The 24288-nt window shown below is 44.5% G+C and overlaps 1 protein-coding gene across 4 annotated transcripts in view; it reads right to left on the bottom strand.

The window, feature by feature from the left end:
* The window catches only part of PMM2 (phosphomannomutase 2), a 119102-nt gene that overhangs the window by 46759 nt on the left and 48055 nt on the right, over positions 1 to 24288 (bottom strand). For 2 of the 4 annotated variants that reach the window (XM_077448836.1, XM_077448837.1), the window contains exons 2-4: positions 20822 to 20933; positions 13831 to 13907; positions 8273 to 8364 (exon numbers count right to left, since the gene is read on the bottom strand). In XM_077448836.1, coding sequence (XP_077304962.1) covers positions 8273 to 8364; positions 13831 to 13907; positions 20822 to 20933 — 281 coding nt within the window. Of the gene's footprint in view, positions 1 to 8272; positions 8365 to 13830; positions 13945 to 20821; positions 20934 to 24288 lie in introns of those variants that run through there. The other 2 variants (XM_077448838.1, XM_077448839.1) reach the window with 2 other exon arrangements.

Genomic DNA, 24288 nt, shown 5'->3' with positions numbered 1-24288 from the left:
TAAACAGGGGCTGAAAAATTGGGCCTTAGGCACTGGTGCTGGTGCCACGACACTGCAACCTCTCCCATATACTCTAGTTGTGGTGCAGGAATGAGCCCTGCTGCAAAGCATTGCATCAAAAATTGTAATTAAACGCCCCTGTTAAACAGGGGCTGTAAAATTGGGCTGGTGGCATCACCCAGAACCAAAAATGTTCTTCCAACATATCAGCGGAGGAGGAAGAGGATAGACAATCAAACACACACAGTCACTCAGCATCAGCATAGGTAGTCTTGAAGGGATGTGATATTTCAAAAAAATTATTCGGTTACATCAGCTTCAGGTGCTTGGTAGCTGTGGGTGATCCAAGACTGATCTTGATGAAGGTCAGTCGATCAACTGAGTCGGTGGACAGGCGCACCCTGTGATCGGTAACAAAGCCATCAGCAGCACTGAAGGTGCGTTCCGAAAGAACGCTGGATGCAGGACAGGCTAGTAGCTCAATTGCATACTGTGCAAGCTCTGGCCAGTGATCCATCCTCAAGACCCAGTAAGCCAGAGGATTTTCGGTGGGAAAGGTGTCCAAGTCTGACCTTGCCCCTAGGTATTCCTGCACCATGTAAATCAGACGCTGGCGATGGTTGCTGGAACCGATCATACCTTGGGGCTGCGGACTAAAAAATTGTCTGAACGCATCAGTCAGACGGCCACCTTCTCCACCGCTCCTTCTGACCGATGCCTCAGCAACACGTTGTCCAGGACCAGGAGTTTGTAACCTCCCAGTCTCTGGGAACGCGTTGCACAGACCTTTCTGCAAGGCCTCCCGAAGATGTCTCATCCTCTGCTCCCTCTGCGACGGCAAGATAAGGTCGGCAACCTTACCCTTGTACCGTGGATCAAAGAGAGTGGCCAGCCAGTAATGGTCCCTCTCCTTGATCCGAAGAATACGAGGATCCTTCCACAGGCTTTGCAAGATCAGGGAGGCCATGCAGCATAGGGTAGCTGAGGCATTCGGTCCGGAGTCCTCTGGGTCACTAATGACAACATGATCTGCAGCTACCTCCTCCCAGCCACGTACAAGTCCACGGGTTTCTTGGGACTGTAAATCATCCCTACAAGATGCTGCTGCTGATGCTGAGTGCCAGCATCCACCTCCATGCTGACACAATCATCCTCCTCCTCCTCCTCCTCCTCATCCTCTTCCTGTGTGATGGGTGGCACAGCAGGAACACTGTCCTGATAAAGGGGGCCTTGAGAGGCAAGGAAGTCCTCCTCTTCCTGCCTCTGTTCTGCCTCAAGTGCCCTGTCCATTATTCCATGCAGCGTATGCTCCAAGAGGTGGACAAGAGGTACAGTGTCACTGATGCATGCACTGTCACTGCTCACCATCCTTGTGGCCTCCTAAAACGGTGACAGGACAGTGCATGCATCCCTTATCATGCCCCACTGGTGTGGTGAGAAAAAACCAAGCTACCCAAACCCTGTCCTGGTGCCATAGTCGCACAGGTACTCATTGATGGCCCTCTGCTGCGTGTGCAGCCACTGCAGCATGGCCAACGTTGAGTTCCACCTGGTGGGCATGTCACATATAAGTCGGTTCTTGGGCAGGTTCAACTCCTTTTGGAGCTCAGCCAGCCGAGCACAGGCATTAAATGATCGGCGGAAATGCACACAGAGTTTCCTGGCCTGCTTCAGGACATCCTGTAAGCCCGGGTACCTGCCCAAGAACCGCTGTACCACCAGGTTAAGGACGTGAGCCACACAGGGCACATGGGTCAGTTGTCCTTGTCGGAGGGCGGAGAGGAGGTTGGTGCCATTGTCGAAAACCACCATTGCTGGCTTAAGCTGGCGTGGCGTCAACCACCTCTCGGCCTGCCCCTGCAGAGCTGACAAAACATCTGCCCCAGTGTGGCTCCTGTCCCCCAAACAAACCAGTGCAAGCACGGCATGGCATCGTATTGCCTGCGTACTTGCGTAGCCCCTGGAACGCCTACGGAGCACCGCTGGTTCTGAGGACAGAGCACTGGAAGAGGCCATGGAGGAAGAAGAAGAGGAGGGGGTGGAGGAGAGAGGTGTGTCACAACCAGTAGTAGCATTTTGGAGGCGTGGTGGCGGAACAACCTCCAACACTACTGCACCTTGTCCTGCATCCTTCCCAGCTGCCAGAAGAGTGACCCAATGGGCCGTGAAAGACAGGTAACGTCCCTGTCCATGCCTGCTGGACCATGAGTCAGCGGTAATATGCACCTTACCGCTGACCGCCCCGTCTAGCAAGGCAAGGACATTGCCTTCCACATGCCGGTAGAGAGCCGGAATCGCCTTCCGTGAGAAAAAGTGGCGTTTGGGGACCTGCCACTGAGGAACCGCACATTGTACAAACTCACGGAAGGGGGCAGAGTCTACCAACTGAAAAGGCAGCAGTTGAAGTGCTAGCAATTTAGCCAAGTTAGCATTCAACTGCTGGGCATGTGGATGGCTGGGAGTGAACTTCTTTCGACGGTCCAGCAGCTGGGGCAGGGACATTTGCCTGCTATAATCGGACGTGGGTGTACTGCTAGCAGAGTGCCCGGAAGCACTTGGCTGTGACACACCTCATTCTACACCTTCATTCCTCTCAGAGCAGGTTTCAGAGAGGACTGAAGGTCTAGTGGGTTGGAGATGCCAGCTGATGAGGAGCAAGGACAGGTCCGCTTTGTTCTTTGGTGTGGGTCTTTGAGGTACGCTTGCCAACGAGCTGCATGGCAGGTCAACATATGTCTGGTCAAGCATATGGTGCCCAAGCGGCTGATGTTTTGGCCACGCGAGATACGCTTGAGACATATGTTGCAAATAGCAGCAGTGCGATCTGATGCACTCGTCTCAAAAAAGGCCCACACCAAAGAACTTTTAGAATAACGCGCAGAGGCAGCGCCCTGCACAGGCAGAGCTCTGCGGTGTGATTCAGTCGGTGTGCTGCCCTTAAGCTGGCCCCCGGAGGGCATCCTACCTCATTGGACATGTGCCTCCTCCTCCTCCCTCCTATCAGGCACCCACGTGGAGTCAGTGCCCTCATCATCCCCTCCCTCTTCATTGCTGGAGCAAACCTGGCAGTATGCTGCAGCTTGTGGAACATGACTGCCAGATTGCTGTCCTTCTTGAGCATCCCCTCTCTCTGCGCTCACGCTACTGCCTTCCTCTAGCTGAGTATCATCAGAGCCTACAAAACACTGGGCATCCTCCTGGAGCATGTACCCAACACTGTGCTCAAAGAGTTCAGGAGACTCCTCAGGAGGACGTGGTGGGTCAAGGGAAGGAGTCACTGATGATGACATTGAGAGGCGGGAAGACGATGGGTTGGCAGCTTCTTTGCTAGTACCCTGAGCCTGGGTGAGAGAGGATGAGGAGGATGAAGAGGGCTTGGTCATCCACTCTACCAAGTCTTCGGCATGTTTCAGCTCAACATGTCCAGCTGCCGAAAAGAAGGACAAGCGTGTCCCATGGCCACGTGCTGATGATGACGATGCACCGCGTCCACGACCAGCACTGTTGTCTCTAGACACAGAGCCTGCTTGCCCTCTTTTATCGGCTCGTGTCTGTCTGCCTCTCCTTGTTGGCCTTCCAGACATGGTAATGGCCTGAAGAGAGATGGGAAAACCAGCATTCGGGTAGTGTATATTGTGCTGGAGGCACACACAACTTCCACTAATGCCCCGTACACACGAGAGGGATTAAGTCTGACAGACCTCCAAAGGAGTTCCGACGGAGTTCCGACGGACTTTTCGACCGAACGGACTTGACCACACACCATCACACCAAACTCCGACGGAGTCGAACGTGATGACGTACGACTGGATTCGACGTAGGAAGTTCATAGACAGTAGCCAATAGCTGCCCTAGCGTCGGTTTTAGTCCGTCGGAGTAGCACACACACGAGCGAATTTTTCGAAGGGGACCGGGTCCGGCGGAGTTCCGTCGGGAAAATTTGAAGCATGCTTCATTTCTAAAGTCCATCAGACTTTTGCGAAGCTAAAGTCCGTTGCAGCCCACACACGATCGGATAGTCTGACGGACTCGGTCTGACGGACTTTGGATGTTGAAAAGTCCGCTCGTGTGTACGGGGCTTAACTCCTACAGATGGCTCAATTAGAGAAGAGCTATGTAGGTGGATATAACGGTGTATACTGCGTTCAGAGCACGCAGACAGCACGCACAATCTCCTACAACTGACTGCAAGCTCTATTAAAAAAAAGAGAAATATAGCTAGCTATATAGGTGGATATAATGGTGTATACTGCGGTCAGGGCACGCAGACAACAACCACTACAGAAGAGCAAGAACGAAAAATTGGCCGATAATAAACGGTGTATACTGTGTTGAAGGTACACAAAACACCCACTAACTCCTACAGACGCCAATACACTACACAAGGCCGCCGCGCTGGCAGGCCTTATATAGTGTGGGGCGTGTACTACACAGCCTGAGCTATGATTGGCCACAGGCATCCTGCTTGTGGCCAATCATGGCTCTCCTTGCTGTGATTGGCCAAGCATGCGGGGTCACAGTGCATGCTTGGCCAATCATGAGCCAGCAATGCACTGCGGTGGCGCAGTGCATTGTGGGCCGTGAGCGCCACACGAATTTGGCGCGAACAGCCCATAACATTCGGTATTCGCCGAACAGCCAATGTTCGAGTTGAATGTATGTTCGACTCGAACGCGAAGCTCATCCCTAGTGAACAGTGTAGTGGACAGTATAGTGGTCAGTATAGTGTAGCAGACAGTATAGTAGTCAGTATAGTGGACAGTGTAGTGGTCAGTGTAATGTAGGACAGTATAGTATAGTGGTCAGTGTAGTGGACAGTGTAGTGCAGTGGACAGTATAGTGGTCAGTGTAGTGTAGTGGTCAGTATAGTACAGTGGTCAGTATAGTATAGTGGTCAGTGTAGTTTTCAGTGTAGTGGACAGTATAGTATAGTGGTCAGTGTAGTGTGTAATGGTCAGTAAAGGAATTAATCAAGTAGGTTAGTGTAGTGGTCAGTATAGGAATCAGGTAGGTCACTGCTATTGTATTTGAAGGGACCCGGGGAGTGCTAACAGTCCGCAGGTTAGGGGGTGCAAAATACTTGCCTTGACCCGGGTGCTGACAACCCATGCTACTCCACTGCCGCCCAGTAGATGGCTCACTGCGGGTCGATCAACCAGGGACAGTGGGGAGACAGACGACTGACCAGCTGAGATCCGGAAACTGGGTAGGTAGCAGGTGGATAGCAGCACGTAACAGACCGATAAGCAGCTACCATGGTGGGGGCACAAATCAGCTTTAACACGGAAATTCAGGCTCACTTAGTATATTCGCTCAGGGGGGATGCCTAGGAGCTCACAGCATCACGCTGCTGCTTGGCGCCATGTAGTAACTCCGCCCCTCCGTCATCTACACTTCTTTCTGATGAATATGTGCAGCTGCAAATATCCCCTACTTTGAGACATATGAAGGGTGGTACAGAGGATTCACTTGGAGGAACAAATCAAATATCTGCACTGTATCTCCCACCTGCAAGCTTAGTTCTTCATTTTTTTTGCTTGAAAGTTGTAGATGGCCACTCCGAACCTCTCTCTCCTGCTGGAGTGCTGTTTTTCTTGGTTAACGTCTGGTTTAAACTTATGTTAAAAGAGAACTATGTCCCAACCTTTTTTTGGCCTTAGTTCTCTTTTTGTTCACAAGGTGACATTTAGTATGTTCTCCTGTGACAAAAAAACTCATGTGCATGTGGCGGGCCATTGCCCACTATATCCTGCCAGTGCAGATCAATGCTGCAGCCGGTACAGATCCTGACAATACTGTCGAGATCCACCCTGCCGCCTGATTGACAACTGCTCTGGCTCACTAGAGCCAGAGCCATCTGTGCCCGCCCCCTCCCTGTCTGTTCTTCCATTCAGCACTAGAGAATCGGAAAGGGGGGATCCCTGTGGGGGTGGCAAAACTATGCATATGAAGTAAAACATGTATAATATCCACCAAATCTGCACAAACCATTAACAAATAAATCTAGTTGTATGTATGATTTAATAACGAGGTGCTAAGTTGTTGTGGTTTGACAATATATACTGCTCAATATCTCTGCAACTATACCAGCAAAAACCTGGCACAAACGAATGGCACGTTTGTTTTTCAAATTCGGTAACGTGGGGTGTAAAGTGGGCGGGGTTTCACAACATATAACACACAATATCTCCGCAACCAAAGCGGCACAAACGTTTATTTTTGCAGCACAAACGCGGCACAAACGAATGGCGCGTTTGTTTTTCAAATTCGGTAATGTGGGGTGTAAAGTGGGCGGGGTTTCACAACATATAACGCACAATATCTCTGCAACCAAAGCGGCACAAACGTTTATTTTTGCAGCACAAACCAGCACAAACGCGGCACAAACGAATGGCGCGTTCGTTTTTCAAATTCAGCAACGTGGGGTGCAAAGTGGGCGGGGCTTGCATTAAATTGAATGTTTAATATCTCAGAAACCGAACCGGCACAAACGCCAATTTTTGCGGCACAAATCAGCACAAACGCGGCACAAACGAATGGTATATTTTTATTCAGGTTTTACAAACATGGGGTGCCAACTTCACACAGCTGAAATATAACCATTATTCATCATGTGTATTAGCAGTTAATTCTGCTTGCTGTACTTGCAAGGATATACAGAACATAATATATAATAACAATCTGACTAAGAAGTACACCCGTCATTAATTGACGTTAATATGATCACTACTATTCATTACACATACTTTCACTCACTTTTTCCTTTTATTATAAGTTTAATCACTTGAGTATTCTATTCACCTTCAGTTCACTAGATGAAGCTGTTTTGATATCCATCTAACACTAGTCACCAATTATTTGTTCACTTAGCACCCACGCACACATATTGAATTGTTTATCAACAAACAATTTTTCACATTCTATTAGGGGATTTTAGAAACCCCATCACCATTCTTACTTTAGGCCACACCAGGCGTTCCAACATTAGGAGGAAAACCATGAGGGGATATTTTATACATTTCTTTAAACAATTTAGTCATTGCAGTAATATAGAGTAGCATAAAATACCGGATTAGTGGCAACCCGGGATGTGTAAAGCAAAAAGTTTTACAACAAGCACTATACATATTAACGAGTCTAAAAATCTACTACTAAAGTAAGAATTACGGCATATTGAGGGATTAAGGTTAATATATCTAGGAATCCCCTCTCCTTCTCTCCACTATAATATGAATAGTATTTAATATACTTAAATAACCTGATAAATAATTATTTGTTTCAGGTGCGATCACCCCTAAGGCTATATCCCCGGTTGGGGGGTAATTTCAAGATACTCTTGCAAGCCCATGGATTTTGACCCCTCTTGGGGGGGGGGGGGGCTTCTTTCCCCCCACTTCCCACTGCAGTGGGGAGATCGGGATCCAGCATCTCAGCGGTGGGGCTCAGGACCACCTGTAGGGAGAAAACCTAAAAGTTTTTAAGTCTCTGGTTCGTGCGAAGTGATTTGATGGAAAAGGTAAATATTACATGTCATAAATAAAGTAAAAATAACAAAATGATTATAAAATGTTCAAACCTTTCCCTCTTGATATTTCGCAGAAATGTGATGAAGCCATCCCATTTTTCTAATTTCCCCCCCCTGAAGACCACCATAATTTCCAATAAAGTCAAAATGCATTGGGGTAGTGGGGTGCCTCTAATCAGATGGTGTAAAATCTTTTGGAATATTATTTGAATACTGTCATAGCATTCTGGTAATTATTGTATGAAGTGATGCATGTATTTTTCATCAAATTATTTGTTCGCACAATGTACACCAAAGCTCGAATTTTAAATGAATTATTCACATTTCAATAATGGCTCTTTATCAGCATTTTTTTGGATCAATAAAATTACTTTAATTTTATCAACAATAGTCTCTTTATTGCTGCTTAAAAACGCCATGGGGAATCCACTTCATGTTTTTGTAGGCATTTAGAATTTTATTTGGTGGGTGAACAGAAGCCAGTGGAGGTAGAGAGGGGTACTGGACACCAAACTGAAGAATAACTGTTGCTTTTCCCCGAATAGGCGGATCACAGATTTCACCGTTTTAAAATTTGACTCTGTTGCATTTGACCGGCTTGAACAGCACAAATCTACCGCTCACAACATCTGTACCACCATGGAAGAGAAGAGCAAATGTATGAATGAATGAAGGACATAACTGAATTAAAGCAGATTTAGGACCCAAGTTTGACAGTCCAGTGAGGGAAATGTTAGTTCGACTCACCTTTTCTTTGGTAGTTTTAGTTTGGCGATGTATCCTAGGCAATAGTTGATTAGATCTTGCAACAAATCTTCCCCCAAGTGTGCATGGATGCTCTGTAAAAAATGACTGTGTATTATACCCAATAATAAAAAAAAAAAAATGAAAAAGTCAGAATAATAAAAAAAAAAAAACACTATAATCACTGGAATAACAACTAAAAAATAAAGTTTGAGCTATATATGCACACACTCTAAACCAGTGGTTCTCAACCCTGTCCTCAAGTACCCCCAACAGGCCATGTTTGCAGGTTCTCCTTTATCTTGCACAGGTGCTTTAAATCAGAATCAATGACTTGGTATCTAAGAGAAATTCCCAAAACATGGCCTGTTGGGGGGCTTACCTTGAGGACGGGGTTGAGAACGACTGCTCTAAACCATGTTACAACAAAATGCTTACCTCTTTTACAACTGAGCAATTTTTTTACATTTACCAGCTCAAAAATACTGAAATCATGTGAAAATATATTATGAAAGCAGTATGAAATGGTTACTATGAAGGATCTCAAATATAAAATGTAACCACCTTCAATTGGACCTTGCTAAAACAATCTTGCAGCTAAAAATACATTATGTGTAGGTTGCAGCTATTTTCAATGCTCCCACCTGTAAGAATTTGCTCAGTTCCCCAGCTTCAAAAGTAATTCCTCTTACACAAATAGTGACTGCAACAAAAGTAACAAGGGAGTTTTTCAGTAGAAGTTTACAACACTTAGACCCCTTTCACACCACACCGCCCATAGCGTGGGCGGTAAAACACCACTATTTTTAGCTGGATTTGCTGCGCATTTCGGCCGCTAGCGGGGCGTTTTTACCCCGCTAGTGGCCGAGAAAGGGTTAAAACTGCCTGCAATACCGGCGGTATTACAGCGCTGCCCCATTGATTTCAATGGGGAGCAGCGGTGGAGGAGCGGTAAACACACCGCTCCAAAGAATCTGCTGGCAGGACTTCTCCCTGACGTCCTGCCAGTGCACCACTGTAGTGTGAAAGCCCTCGGGCTTTCACACTACAGACAATGGTGCAGCTTTTTTAGGGCGGATTGCAGGTGCTATTTCTAACGCTATAGCACCTGCAAAATGCCCTGGTGTGAAAGGGGTCTTAAAGTGGATGTAAATCCTCACATATACCCAGTGAAGTGAACAGCCTCAGATGATACACAGATGAAACAAATTTACATAAGTTTTAAATGTTTATCGGCTGTCTTCAGCTTTCTACACGCTTTAGAAAGTGCACATTGTGTTACAAATTTTTCTTCCTCTTCAAGCAGTGGGTGTGGAGTCTGGGCTTACACTGTGTGAGAGCTGATTGGAGGATAAGCACCCCCCCCCCCCCCATCACATAGAGTAACAAAGGAACATGCAGAGCTGTACTGTGAATAGACAAGCTCTCTGCTTATCTACTTCTAAGTTCCCTCCCCGACACAAATCTTCAGCTGCTTTTATCTCCTGTGTCAGATAGCTTGTCAGAAGTTATCATGCTGATAACAAGAACGGAGCAGCAGAACGGCACGGCACTTAGAGCTAGGGGGAGAGATAAGTAAACACTACAGATATATGTGCCGAGGTCGGATTTCACAAATGGGGGTTTACAACCATTTTATTCTGAAAATTGGGCATGCTAAGTCAACTGCATTTTACCCAAAGTGAACATCCAATTTTCTACAAGTAGATCAATATTACTTTTTGCAAGGTCTTCTATATGACCCCAAGTGCTCACATACAATAGACAAAATAACAAAAATACAAACAGTTCAAAAAGGAGAGTGGACAGCACAATGCATATACATTGAACAGCTACTCTGTCATGGCATTGTTAGCATTACAAGGGGTTAATCGTACCTGGTCAAGGTATCTGTCAGAAACCCCTATAATGCCAGCAATGACTACCAAGGGTTACAATTTGGCACAGTTGGTCCTATTGTCACAACTTAATATCTAATCAAACAATCTCTTCAAAAACCACAGTATTCTCAAGTGTGACTGCAAACTAGGTTTGTGTTTACCAGACCTCTGAAGGGTGGTATATGGGAAATCCAGAAATATTAAAAATTGAATAGCCCTCAGCAAGTTCATCCCCCAGAAAGGTGCTCTTGTGTGATATACATACGTTCTTGACGTTGAAAGGAATGTTCCAATGAAGGAAACACAATTTGCTTGACATGTGTATTTGTAACTCTTTACCTACTCCACCCTCCAATGTGATCTACTGCATCCACTGTTCTTGCAGCTTCCTAACGTGGGCAGGATAATCAGATTCCGATTTCGGAAAACACAGGAGGAATGTGGTAATTGGCTGTCCCAATCCCAAGTTTAGTCTCTCCATGGATTTTGATACACCATGGGAAAGGTCCTAAAAGCCTTTTTGTTACTGAGGCTCCTTCCTCCTTCCCTCTAGGAGGATGAACATTTTAAAGCCCTTTGTGCCAGGAAAACCAAAATGGATCGTTAAGCTGGCCCCCCCTAATGGTCCTTTGGCCCCCCCTAATGGTTTTAATGAGGAGTTAGAGGTCAGTACCATCTTGTAGTCACACGCGTTTATCTTGTTGGAATGTCATTCTCATTTTATTTTTGCAGCTCTCAGCATCATTGGGCATATCCCCATTTTACTACTATACTGGAATCATGATCCCCCACGGGCTGGGGTTCTTTTCCTTTGGGGACAGTTTTCCTGCTTGCTTTGAACCTGTTTAGCATTGACTCTATCCATATACACTAATGTGCGAAAGTTTTAGGCATATAGGGGTACATCCAATTTTGAGCATGGTGGTGATATCAGGTCACATCTAAAGAGGATTTCAGATCCTAAAGCACTATGAAGATTAATCAAAAGTTCACTGAATATTGAGGGATTATCATTGAGACCTTTTTGCTTTGGACTTAACACAGATTACCTTTTGATGTTTGGACACTTCAGTGGTTGCATACATTTTGAATATCAAGATTATGCACTTTGATAACACATGATATACAGTACTCAGCAGTACCCCCCCCCCCCCAACAGATTTGTATTTGTCAGAAAACCTTTACTTTCCACAAATGCAGGCCGCCATCGATTGCAACCAAGATTTGTTCATTTTCACACACAAAAAAGTTTTTTTCCTAGCAAATTCATTCTGTTGCAAAAATGAATACACCCCAACGAAAGTCTTAGGAGCAAAGCTAAAATTTTAGACAACAAAATCCTAATTAACAAGAATTCAACTACAGGTTTATATAGTTACTCAGGTTGAAGAAATCCATCTAGTTTGACCAAACCAAAGTGAGGCTAGTTATTCATTAACCACTTGCCGACAAGCCGCCATACTTTTACTGCGGCAGATTAGCTCACCTGCACGAACCAACGTAAGTGCATGCGAGATTGGAGGGCCCGTGGGTCTGCTGGCCGCCCCCGATTGTTGTGTACAGAGGCAAAATGGGGATCTGCTTTTGTGTAAAAAAATAAATACATTTTGCAGATTGCCACCATTACCATTAAAAACATTTAAATAAAAGCCCATAATCTATCCTGTAGTTTGTAGATGCAATAACTTTTGCGCAAATCAATATGTGCTTATTGTTATTTTAAAAAAAAGAAAAAAAATATATAAGTAGAATACATATTGGCCTAAAGATATGAAGAAAGTTGTTTTACATTTTTTTCTTGGGATATGTATTATAGCAAAAATGTAAAAAAAAAAATTTTTTTCAAAATTGCTGCTTTTTTTGTTTATAGCGCAAAAAAAAAAAGAAAAAAGAAAAAAGAAAAAAAAAAAAAAAAAAAAGAAGAAGAAGGTGATCAAGTACCACCAAAAGAAAGCTCTATTTGTGGGGAAAAAAAATGCACATCAATTTTGTTTGGGTACATTGTATGCAATTGTCAGTTAAAGTGACACAGTGCCATATCACAAAAAATGGCCTGGTCATGAAGGGAGCAAATCTTTCTGAGGCTGTAGTGGTTAAACAGGTGTCCAGCAGAGAGTTCATTATAAAAAGGCGTTACTTAAAGAAAACCCCTTCCCATTTCATGTGGTCAACAACAACACCACATGGAAGAGAAATAACAGAAGGCCTCAGAAAGAAAATCATTGATTTAGAAAAGATAGGTGAAGGCTACAAGAAGATCAGCAAAGCTTTACTTATCAGTCAGAATACTGTCGTGAAAGTGATAAAAAAATGCAACAAAGATGGAACTGCAACCATTTACAGAGATGTCCAGGCCATCCATGGAAGTTAACACCTCGACAGGAGCATTTTCTGATGAGAAGGGTCCATTTCACTGCAGTTAGCTAAAGAAGTAGAAAGCCAAACTGGGGTGATTGTTTCCCATAACACAGTACAGCATACACTGCAGAGGAATGGCATGCATGGGTGTCGTCCATAAAGGAAGCCTCTCCTAAAGCCCATGCACAAAAAAGCCTGCCTAGAATTTGCCAGGGCCCATGCTGAAAACGAAGAAGACTACCAGACTCTGGAGTGATGAGACCAAAACTGTATAGCGTCCCAAAGGCGAGGAGTACAAAGAAAAATGAATGGTGCCTACAGTGAAACATAGTGGTGGCAGTGTCCTTCTGTGGGGCTGCATGAGTGCTGCTGGTGTCAAGGAGCTGCAATTCAATGATGGTGTCATGAATACACAGATGTACTGCTCTATATTGAAAGAGAAGATACTACCATCACTCCGTACCCATGGGTGTCATGCACCTTTCCAACATGACGATGGTCCAAAATACACATCTAAGGCCATTGGTGCATTTCTGAAGAACAAGGTGAAAGTGATTCAGTAGCCAAGTACTGTATGTCTCCTGATCTGAACCCAATCGAACACCTATGGGGAATTCTGAAGAGACAAGTTAAGCACCACTCTCTATCCAGCATCCAGGGCTCTATAAAAGGTTGTTCTTCAAGAACGGAAAAATATATAGATATTGCAATATGTTACCAACTTGTTTATTCCATGTTTTGTTGTGGGGTGTATTTATTTTTGCATCAACTAATTTGATTAAAACTAAAGATTTTGTAGCTAAATTTTATTATTAATAACTTTAATTTCATGTAACAAGCAAAACAAATTTTCTATAAAACTCAGTTATGTCAACATTTTGGAAATTGTTCTTGTGAGAGATTGATTAAAATCCTACTTTTTAAAAAGGGTTATACTGATTTATGCATAGTTTTTAACTTTTCCTTTTTTTTGGAGAAGCACATCCCTACATTTGGTATACATTTATTTGAAGTGTACTGCAATCACACATACTGGTGTGAACAGCTCTTCACTGAAAGTATTTTTATGAAGAGTGTTTACATTCTGCTAGTGGAGGTATGGATAGGATAAGTCACGTGGAATGTTATATACACACACACAGACACTGATGTCTTTGTGCTGTGGCAGGGAATTATTGGCTCCCTTTTTGTATACACAAACCGTTTGTGCCAGACTTTATATAAGAGGTGGAAGGACTGGAGGCCATCGAATTAGTGAATAATCACAAATCATTACATGCTACTCAAAAATATAATAAAATTGTCTAAAAACACAACACTGACCTGTTTGCATAGAAACTGTCCATCCTTGTATGCAACAAGACCATTTTCAGGGAACACATAATCAAACTTTTCAAGCACTGAAATTACATTAAAATATTTGATTGCACCTCCAGGCTATAAAACACAAAATTAACAAAAACATTTTCAATAAAATTATGTAAATTTGTATTACTGGGAAGACAGTGACATAGCTGTGAAGGTAAATTAGAGTAAACAACAGTTCTGTTGATAAAACAAATTCCCTAGGCAATACATAGTATATCCAAGATGATAGCCTGACAATTGGAATAAAATGCAGGCAGGCAGCCAGCTCTCCATATCCTCAATCTGCAAAGTATGCCATGCACACACGACCAGACTTTCTGGCAGACTAGGTCCAAAAAAAAAAAAAAAAAAAATAGATCAGACGGACCTAGAAATAGAACGTTTCAAATCTGACATACAAATAAAAAAAATAAATAAATAAATAAATAAATCGGGAAAACAGTTCGTCTGTGTGCTAGTCCGACAGACCAAATGGGACGCAAGGGCAGCTATTGGCTACTGAACTTCCTTGTTTAGTCCCGTTTACGTTGTCATGTTCAAAATGAATGGACTTTCGAACGAACTTAGTCTGGTCGTGTGTGGCCAAGTCCGCTCATTCAGAAAGTCCGTCAAGACCTCCGCCGAAAAGTCAGTCGGGAAGACCATCAGACCTAGTCCGTCGAAAAGTCCGGTCATGTGTACGCGACATCAGAACAAGCCAGGTTTAGGGGGTCAACTTTATAGGACTGAAAATTGTACTTTAAAAAAGCAAAAAGTGGTGTATATGGTTTTCCAATGTACCCCATTGGATGCAAATTTAAAAGGACAAAAATACCATTCTAACCCTGCCTAATCCTCTTGACAATGTCCCAGTACAAGTGTATGAAGGAAAAAAATAAAATAAAAAGAAGGACCTTGGCAGGAGAGGCTGTAAACTTTAAACAGGCTGAAATTGTTAGTAAAACTAAATATTTTTTTATAAAATATGATGCAAATATAAATAGAACACCTTTCAAATGAATTTTTTTTTTCTGTTGCCCTCAGACTTCTTGTTCTAGGGTGGCTACAATTGTTCTCTTGGCATGTGTTGGGCTACACATTGACCTGCAGACACATTCAGCTGTGTGGGAATTGTACTACACAGTTCCCTAGAGCAGAGTGTGTAACCAGAAACAACAGCACTTTTTGCTCTATGCTAGCAGTAGTAAGGTGCATCAGTGAGGGACACGGAGCGTGACAAAAAAAAAAAAAAAACTAAAAACACAGAGCCATGGTATGCTTGATATTTTAGAATGATTTAGAAGAGCTAGGGCATAGAATTCTACAAATATATATATATAAATCCAAAATATATTATAGTACAGTAGTGGAGGTTTAAAACCGCTGTCCGTGCTTTTTTTTTTGCCATCCGTGTCTCACTAGGAAGATTTCCCGTAATTTCTTGTCTTTCAGACACAACCATAAAGAGCATCATTTCAATGTGATAGGAATCCCCTATTACACAGTTGTCTTGGGAACAAGTGTCCTCATTGGAAGAATTTATCTCTATACCTGTTTTGGTGACAACTCAAAATTTTGGATTTACAATCAGAAAGTGAATATCCCTAATGGGGACACAAAGAATAATAAAAACTGTCAGTTATACTTTCTGTAGGACTGGAGGGGTTATTAAGGGTATAATTTTGGAGTGGAACTGCATCTAATGTTATTTTAGTTGTCGACAGAGTTGGGGGATGCATAAAAACATTTTATACTGATTTTTATTGCTGTATGCATCTTCATCTGAAAAACTGCCCCTTATTACCCAATATTGTGACAGAAAGTGAGAAGTAGCTCTCCAGTTAGTGCGGAGTTTTAGTAACAGAGTAAAAGCATAAAGAACCTCAGGGAATTGTTGCAGACAGCACAGCAGAAAGAAAAAAAAAAAAAAAAAAAAAAAAATTGCTCATCGGTAACGTCCTTTCCCAGGAGTCTTTCAGGACAGCCATCATAGAGAGACTTTGGCTCCTCCCATCTCAGGAAACACCGCCTTATACTGCAAGTCTCACCATCCTGCCACCCCCTCAGTTCTTCAAGAATACCTCCGGCCAGCTGGGAAGACAAAAGAATATGTCATAATAACCTTTATATTGCCCGATGTTCTCAAGTGATGAGCCCTCAGGGATAGCCAACAATCTTGGTGGGTTTCCGGTGCTGTCCTGAAAGACTCCTGGAAAAAGGCTGTTACCGGTAAGTGTAACTTTAATTTTTCCCCTGTTCGTCTTTCAGGACAGCCACCATAGAGAGAATAAGCAAGCACCTTACCCCTTCGGGTGGGACTACAGCCTGCAGCACTTTATGGTCAAAGGCCTGGTCTTTGGCCGATAGCAGGTCCAACCTATAGTGCTTCACAAAGGTGACAAAGCTGAACCATGTTGCAGCTCTACAGATCTGCTCTGGAGAAGCACCAGCCCACTCAGCTTGAGAAGTCACCATTGCTCTGGTGGAATGTGCCTTAATACCCTCTGGAGGCTCCAACCCCACGTCTCCTGACTACAAAGGCCTAAATAATGGCTAACCTGAACCATCTGGCTATTGTACGTCTAAAGGCTCTGGACCCTTCCCTAGCCCCTGAAAATAACACAAAAAAAAGGAATCAGATTTCCTAAACGGTTTTATACTAAGTACTAAAGGTCGCACCTAACGTTCAATTTATGAAAAATATGTTCCCCGTTTCCTCACAGGTTTCAAACAGAAGGTAGGCAAAATAATTTCCTGGCCTCTATGAAACTTAGAGGCCACCTTTGGCAAAAAGGCCAGATCAGTTTTTAAAAATCAAATGATCCGGGAAAACCTGAAAAGAAAAAAAAAAAAAAAGTGGTGTCCTAATGGAGAGGGCTTCAAGTTCACCAACTCTCCTTGCCGTAGTGATCGCCACCAAAAACACCATCTTGAGGGTGACCAGTTTTAACAGTCAGGACCCCAGCGGCTCAAATGGATCCCTAGTGAGGGCCTGTGGCACCAAGAAGAGATCCCACATGGGGAGTGGGGGGGGGGGGGGTTCTGGCTGGTCTCTGTCTGCCTAAGGTTTTAAAAAAGCTGACTATCCATGGATATGTTGCTAGCGGCTTTTTCAGGAATACGTCAAGGCGGATACCTGTCCTTTCAAAGTGCTAAGGGCTAACCCCTTGTCCGCTCCTGACTGCAGAAAGCTATTGCACCAGCTATTGAAACGTTTCCACACCTTTAGGTAGATAGTCTGCGTCTTTTTCCTGCAACCTAGGAGAGTCGCCACTAAACGATCCGAGAAACCCTTGCCCCTCAGTAGCCAGGCTGCGAGATTCCACCACTCCACCTGGGGACAACAGATTGACCCCTGAGAAAAAAAGAACCTCTTGGATAGGTAGAATCCAGGGAGGCACCACAGCCAGAACCACAGCCTCCTGGGCCAGTGTGGCGCGATTAGAATGAGAGTTGTGTTTTCTGACTGAAATTTTCTCAATACTGCTGGTATCAGTACGGCCAGCTCTAAACCAGTGCGTCCACTCAGACCGCTCTATCTGCTCAGGGAGAAGAAAAGGAACACCTTTGTGTTCTCTCTCGAAGCGAAGAGGTCCACACATGGCACCTCCCACTTTTTGAGTGACCATACTCGAGGATGTCCTGGTTCAAAACCCAGTCTCCCTCCCTCAGCATTTTTTTGCTGAGAAAGTCTGCTACCTGGTTCTGTTCCCCCTTCAAATGTACCGCTGAGAGGGATAGACCTTGGCGTCGGCCCAATTGAGGATGGTTTGCCTGTTGATATAGGCCACCGCTGAGGAGTTGCCCGAGCGGACCGGTATGTGCTGTCCCTGGAGTTCTCTCTGAAAGGCTCCGAGTGGCAAGGCTATTTCTCTCAGCTCCCTCCAGTTCGAGGACTTCTTTGCATCCTATCTCACCCAGGTACCTTGCACCATCCAGAATTCTAGCTGCGCCCCCCAACCTGTGCCGCTCGCATCGGTCGCGACAGTCCTGGAGAACCGTAGGACCCACTCCAGGCCCTGTGACAAATTTTCCGCCTTTCTTCACCACCAAAGGGACCTCTTGACTTGACTCTGCACAGATATCAGGGAGTCCATGGACTCTCCACTGTGGTCCCCAAACCCCAGGATGAACAGCTGCAAAGGGCAAAAATGCAGCCCTGCCCACTGCACTGCCAGTATCATGGATGTTAGTAAGCCCAAAGCTGACACGGCTTGTCTTACTGAGACCTGACGGCTGCCCTGGAGCAACAACATTGCCATGTCTACCTTCTGGATCTTCTCTAAGGGAAGGAAGAACTTCTGCTTTGATGAATCCAACACATAGCCCAAGAATGTGACCTTTTGGGATGGAACCAAGTTGGATTTTTCCAGGTTCAAGAGCCACCCCAAGTTTTCTAGGATGCCTCTTGCCACCTGTAAATCCTGGGGCAACTGATCCAGAGAAGAGGCAAAACAGGAGTCGCAAAAAAGCCAGGACCTCCACCATGACTTTGGTGAAGATGCGTGGGGGGGGGGGGGGGGGCTGTTGGATAGACCAAAGGGGAGGGCCCTGAACTGTAGATGGAACAAACCTTCTCTGAGTTTTACCACCAACCTCAGAAACTTCTGGTAGCCCTCTGTGATGGGGATGTGCAGATGGGCGTCGATGCATGAAGAAGTTCGGGGGAAGAAGTGCCTTCACGAAATAGACCAAGTCTATTCAGAACCTCCTGTAGGTTACCGAGACATTCAGGCTTCTGGTTCAGGATAAGCCTGAACTTTACCGAAGGCTTGCGGACCACAAAGATGTGGGAATAGAAGCCTCTGCCGGTCTCTCCTGTTGGGATTCGTACCACCACCTCCTGTTCCTCCAACTCCTGTAGGGGGGATAGAAGAGCTTACAACTTTTCTGCGCACTTTGGCAGCTCGATAACAAAAAGTCTGTGCAGAGGAGGTTTTGAAAACTCCAGCCGGTGTCCTCTTCTTATGATCCCTAACACAAACTGGTTAGAGGTGATCATCTCCCACTGTGGGAGGAAAGCCCCCAATCTTCCTAAATAACCCCCCCCCCCCCACACACACACCCTTCTGCACCAAGCCTCTTCCTCTGAGGGAGAGACTTTTTTTTTAGTCTGCTCTCCAAGTTTCCTTTTAATGGGAATGGCCTTTTTCTTGTCAGCCATCCAATCCAAAACAGCCTCCAAACCTGGCCCAAACAATAGGTACCCTATGAGTGGAATCCCACAGAGTTTGACCTTAGACGCACTGTCTCCCTGCCACGTCTTAAGCCATAGGGCCCTTCTTGCTGAGTTGGTCAGGGCTGCGGATCTTGCGGACATGCACACCAATTCAGCCGAAGCATCCAATATGTACGCTACCCCTTTAAGTAGCATGGGGAAGGAAGCCAGGATAGTTTATTTTGGCGTCCCCGCTTCAATATGTGCCTTAATCTGTGTAAGCCAATATTCTGTTTTGCGGGTCACTAGTGTGACCGCCATGGCGAGCTTAAGGTTTCCCTGCAAGGAGTCCCAGGACTTCTTCAAGAGCGAGTTCATCCTTCTGTCTATGGGATTTGAAAGTGCCCCCATGTACTCGAAAGGCCAGGTCAGTATGCCTGGAAACCTGTGAAGGGCTGCATGTTGCTTAGGAGATTTATTCCAGACTAGAGCCTCTTCCTCCACAAAGGGAAACTTTTGTTTTAAAGCCCTTGAAAAGAAAGGTTTCCTTTTGGGATCTTGCCATTCCCTCTTGATGGCTTCGACCAAGACATCATGAATGGGGAACACCCTCTTTTTCTGTTCCCCCAGGCCCTTGTACATCTGGTCATGGAGTGACAATGCCTTCTTTTCTTCTTGTATTTCCCAAAGTGGTATGGATAGCTCCTCCATTTCATAAAGGGAAAGCTTATAAGGTTCATGTGGGATTCCCCATTCACTCCACCTCCTACTGACTGCCCCTGGGAGTCTGAAGCGGCGCTGTCTGGATCTACCTCAATATCCTCGTTGGAGCCCCCTGGTCTCTCCCCACTAATGGAGGGAGTATCCACTGAGCTAGGTGTAACACTCTGCTGTGCTGGTGGAGGATTGCCCTGGGGCTGTGGCAACTGTAAACTAGAAAAAAGTGCCTGAAAATATTGAAAGGTGCTATAAAGCTCCATGACGGACGCTGCCAGGTCCGTACCCTGTACTGCCGCCTGCTCCATCACTAACCCCTCAAGTCACTCCTTACAGAGCGCCTTGGTCCAGGATTCCCCCATGGTGACTCTGCATGAGGGACATTTCTTCTTGGAACCATGGAGTGACTTTTTTTGTCTGTGGCTTTCTGAAACACAGAGAGAGCAGCTTTAAATGCATAAGCCCACCAGCGCTACCACAGAGGACCACCGGGAATGCCCCCCCCCCCCCCCCAGGTCCAACCATCACCAGGGTCCCAGACGCACTCCCCTCCCCCCCCCCCGCAAAGGGAGGGGAAACACAAGTGGAGCTATCGGAAATAGGTAAGGGAACACTACCCCAGGATTCCTCTTACCTTTGAGTGGCTGGTGTCGTCATCACCTGGAGATGCTCTTGAAGCCTCCACCATCTCCCACTGAGGATGAATTGTCGTCCATGCCTCCGACAGCTGTCTGTATGGCAAAGAATAAGGCCGCACCAGCCCCACGTCCCACGTCTGTCAATACAGGTAATCTTAGTCTACCTGGCTGCGGAGTCAGAGAGATACCACTGTCTCCCCCTTCTCTGGGAACACTCGGCCTCAGCCTCCCGGGCTGTTCAGCCCTGGCTCCTTAGCGGTGTCTTCCCGCTGGAGGAAACACCAGAACTGAGGGGGGGGGGGGGGGGGTGACGGGACAGGGAGGCTTAAATCTTGCAGTATAAGGCAGTGTTTCCTGAGATGGGAGGAGCCAAGGTGTCTCTATGGTGGCTGTCCTGAAAGACGAACAGGGGGAGAAAAAAAAAAAAAAAAAAAAAAACACACATTTTCCTTACCATCCTCTCCCAGCTGTTCTTGGATTTTCTCAAAATCTGAACCTCCAACAACTCCAACCTTTACTCTTTTTCTCAAGCTCTGAAGAAATTCTGCCATGTCATTAGTGACTTTCTGAAAGTAAGCATTAACTTGAGTAAATAAGTGACTACTGCGTATTAGCTCAAACAGATTAACAGTGACTAAAATTATACACACACAGATTTTTTTTTCAGGTATTTAACAAACAAATATTCAAGATATATAATGAACAAGGGCTAAAAGTGCACACACACAGGTTTAATTTGTACATCGAAACCGGAGAAAGGGTTTAGAAATTACAGCTTTTATAGCCATCCACCCCTTTTCAAAAGGGCCAAAAGTAATTGGACAATTGAATCAAAAGCTGTCTCATGGCCAGGTGTGGGCTACTACTACTTACATTACGTAGGTCTGGAGTTGAATCTAAGTGTAGTATTTGCATTTGGAATCTACTGCTGTGAACCTACATAATGCGTTAAAAAGAGCTATCCATGCAAGTGAAACAGGCCACTGTAAGGCTTCAAAAACTAAACAAATTCGAGAGATAGCAGCAACATTAGGAGTGGCCAAATCAACAGTTTGGTCAATTCTGAAGAAAGAACACACTCAGTAACATAGTTACTAACATAAAATGGCCTGCACATCCATGGAAGACAACAGTGGTGGATGATCGCAGGATCCTCACTATGGTAAAGAAAAACCCATTCCCAACATCCAGACAAGTGAAGGACATTCTCCAGGAGGTGGGCGTATCATTGTCAAAGTCCACAATCAAGAGAAGACTTCATGAGAGCAAATACAGAGGGCTTACCACATTCAAAAGCCTGAAGAATAGAAAAGCCAGATTAGAATGTGCCCAAAAAAAAATAAAAAAAAGCCAGACCAGTTATGGAAAAAGCATTCTTTGGACGGATGAAACTAAGATTAATCTGTACCAGAATGATGGGAAGATAAAAGCGCAGAGAAGGCTTGGAACAGCTCATGATCCAAAGCACACAACATCATCTGTAAAACATGGTGGAGGCATGAGAATGCATGGCTTCTAGCAATGCTGGGTCATTGGTGTTTATTGATGATGTGACAGAAGACATAATGAATTCTGCAGTGTTTAGAGATATACTGTCAGCCCAGATTCAGCCAAAAGCAGCAAAGTTGATTGGACGGCGCATCACAGTACAGATGGACAATGATCCAAAACACAAAAAGCGGCCCATAAGCTTTTGAAGGAAAATAAGTGGAATATTCTGCAATAGCCAAGTCAATCACCTGATCTCAACTCAATTGAGCATGCATTTCACTTGCTGAAGGCAAAACTAAAGGCAGAAAAGACCCACAAAGAAGAACTGAAGAGAGCTGCAGTTAGAGTCTGGCAAAGTATCAGAAAGGAGGAAACCCAGTCTTCGGTAATGTCCATGGGTTCCAGACTTCAGGCAGTCATTGCCAGTAAAGGATTCTCAACATATTAAAAATTGACATTTTATTTATAATTATCTTCATTTGTCCAATTACATTTGAGCCCCTGAAAATGGAGGGTGAGTGGCGGTGTATAAAAGTGGTTGCAGTTCCTAAAATTTGTACTTGATATTTATGTTCAACCCCATGAATTGAAGCTGAAAGTCTGCACTTCAAATTAATTTGGATTGTTTAAGGCACACAGTGCCTTAAAATGTATTCACACCCCTTGAAATTTTACACATTTTGTCATATCACAGACAAAAAATTTTAATGAATTTTATTCGGATTTTATGTGATAAACCAACACAAAGTGGCACATAAATTGTTAAGTAGAAGGAAAATTATAAATGGTTTTCTATTTTTTTTTTTTTACAAATAAATATCTGAAAAGTGTGGTATGCCTTTGTATTCAGACCACTTTACTCTGATACTCCTAAGATCTAGTGCAGTCATGTCCAAAGTCTGGGCATGTGCGGGAGGTCCAGAGCCTGCGATTCCGACGGGGATTGGCGGTGGTGATTGGCTGCGAGTGCCTCTCACCCCACCTCTCACTGACAAGCAGGGGCTGGGGGTGGTCCAAGGCCTCCGGGAAGCTGACAGCACACGCCGCCAATAGCAGACACTGAGCTGTCCCTGCAGCAGCTGCAGATCTCTCAATGCCTGTGATTGGTGGCGGGGATTGGCTGCGGCACCGCGCACTGTCAGCTTCCTGATAGTGAGAGGCGCTCCGGGAGAGAAAGGAGAACTAAAGAGAAAAAGGAGAACTAAAGAGAAAAAGGAGAACTAAAGAGAAAAAGGAGAACTAAAGAGAAAAAGGAGAACTAAAGAGAAAAAGGAGAACTAAAGAGAAAAAGGAGAACTAAAGAGAATTAAAGAGAAAGAGAATTAAAAGAGAAAGAGAGAGAAATAAAGAGAAAGATAAGTCAGCAGTACATATATTTGTGTACTGCCGACTTATCTCTTTATTTCTCTCTCTCTCTTTTAATTCTCTTTATTAGAAATATAGAAATAATAAAAAAAATAAATAAATAAAAATATATATATATACACATATATATACACATATATATATATATATATATATATATATATATATATATATATTTTTTTTTATTATTATATCTCTCCATCTCCAAATAACAGCTCATCTTCACCACACACAGCCGCAAAGGGAGGAGAATTCTTGCTGGGCAGTGTATTAGTGTATCGAACGAACGCGCTTAAGGCCCGTACACACGATCAGACTTTTTGACAACAAACATGCAAATTAGCTGTTTTGGAGCAACATCCGACCGTGTGTACGTTCCATAGGACAAACTTTTTGGGTTTTCATCGGACTTTTGTTGGCTGTGCGAACGGACAAACTTTCTGGCAACATAAGTCCGATGGAGCAAAGTCTGATCGTGTGTACAGAAAACCATAGGACTTTGTACAAAAGTACAAACAGGCATGCTCAGAACCAATGCAAAAGATCAGACAATACAGAAGTTGACCAAAAGTTGGCTGAAAAAGTCCTGCTGTGTGTATGCAATACAAGTTCAGGGCCAACGCCCTTTGTACAAAAATCCAAGGGAAAGTTTGTACAAAGTCCTATCATGTGTATGAGGCTTTAGACCAAAACCTCTGACACTGCGCTCACATAATCATTTCCCCTTCTGGTCAATTTCTAAAATGGCGACTGTAAACAAGAGAAGGAAAGTTGACAGTGAGGGCCGCCGCTTTCAGGACAAGTGGAAAGTTAAATATTGCTTCACTGAAATATGGAATCACTGCGTTTGTCTAATATGCCAAGAGACTGTGGCTGTTTATAAGGAATTTAATGTCAAGAGGCACTACCAGTCACGACATAGCACATACGACAAGCTAACAAGGCACGACCGCAGTGAAAAGTTGAAGCACTTTGAAGCCGTTTTAATGTCGCAACAGTGATTTTTCACAAGAGCCCGCGAGTCAAATGAAAATGCCACAAAAGGCAAGCTATGAGGTGGCAACG

This window comes from Lithobates pipiens, unplaced genomic scaffold (genome assembly GCF_037356315.1).
Source record: "Lithobates pipiens isolate NorthernLeopardFrog02 unplaced genomic scaffold, aLitPip1_a1.2 Scaffold_22, whole genome shotgun sequence".
Lineage (NCBI taxonomy): Eukaryota > Metazoa > Chordata > Amphibia > Anura > Ranidae > Lithobates > Lithobates pipiens.
This window is presented reverse-complemented; position numbering and strand designations above follow the sequence as displayed.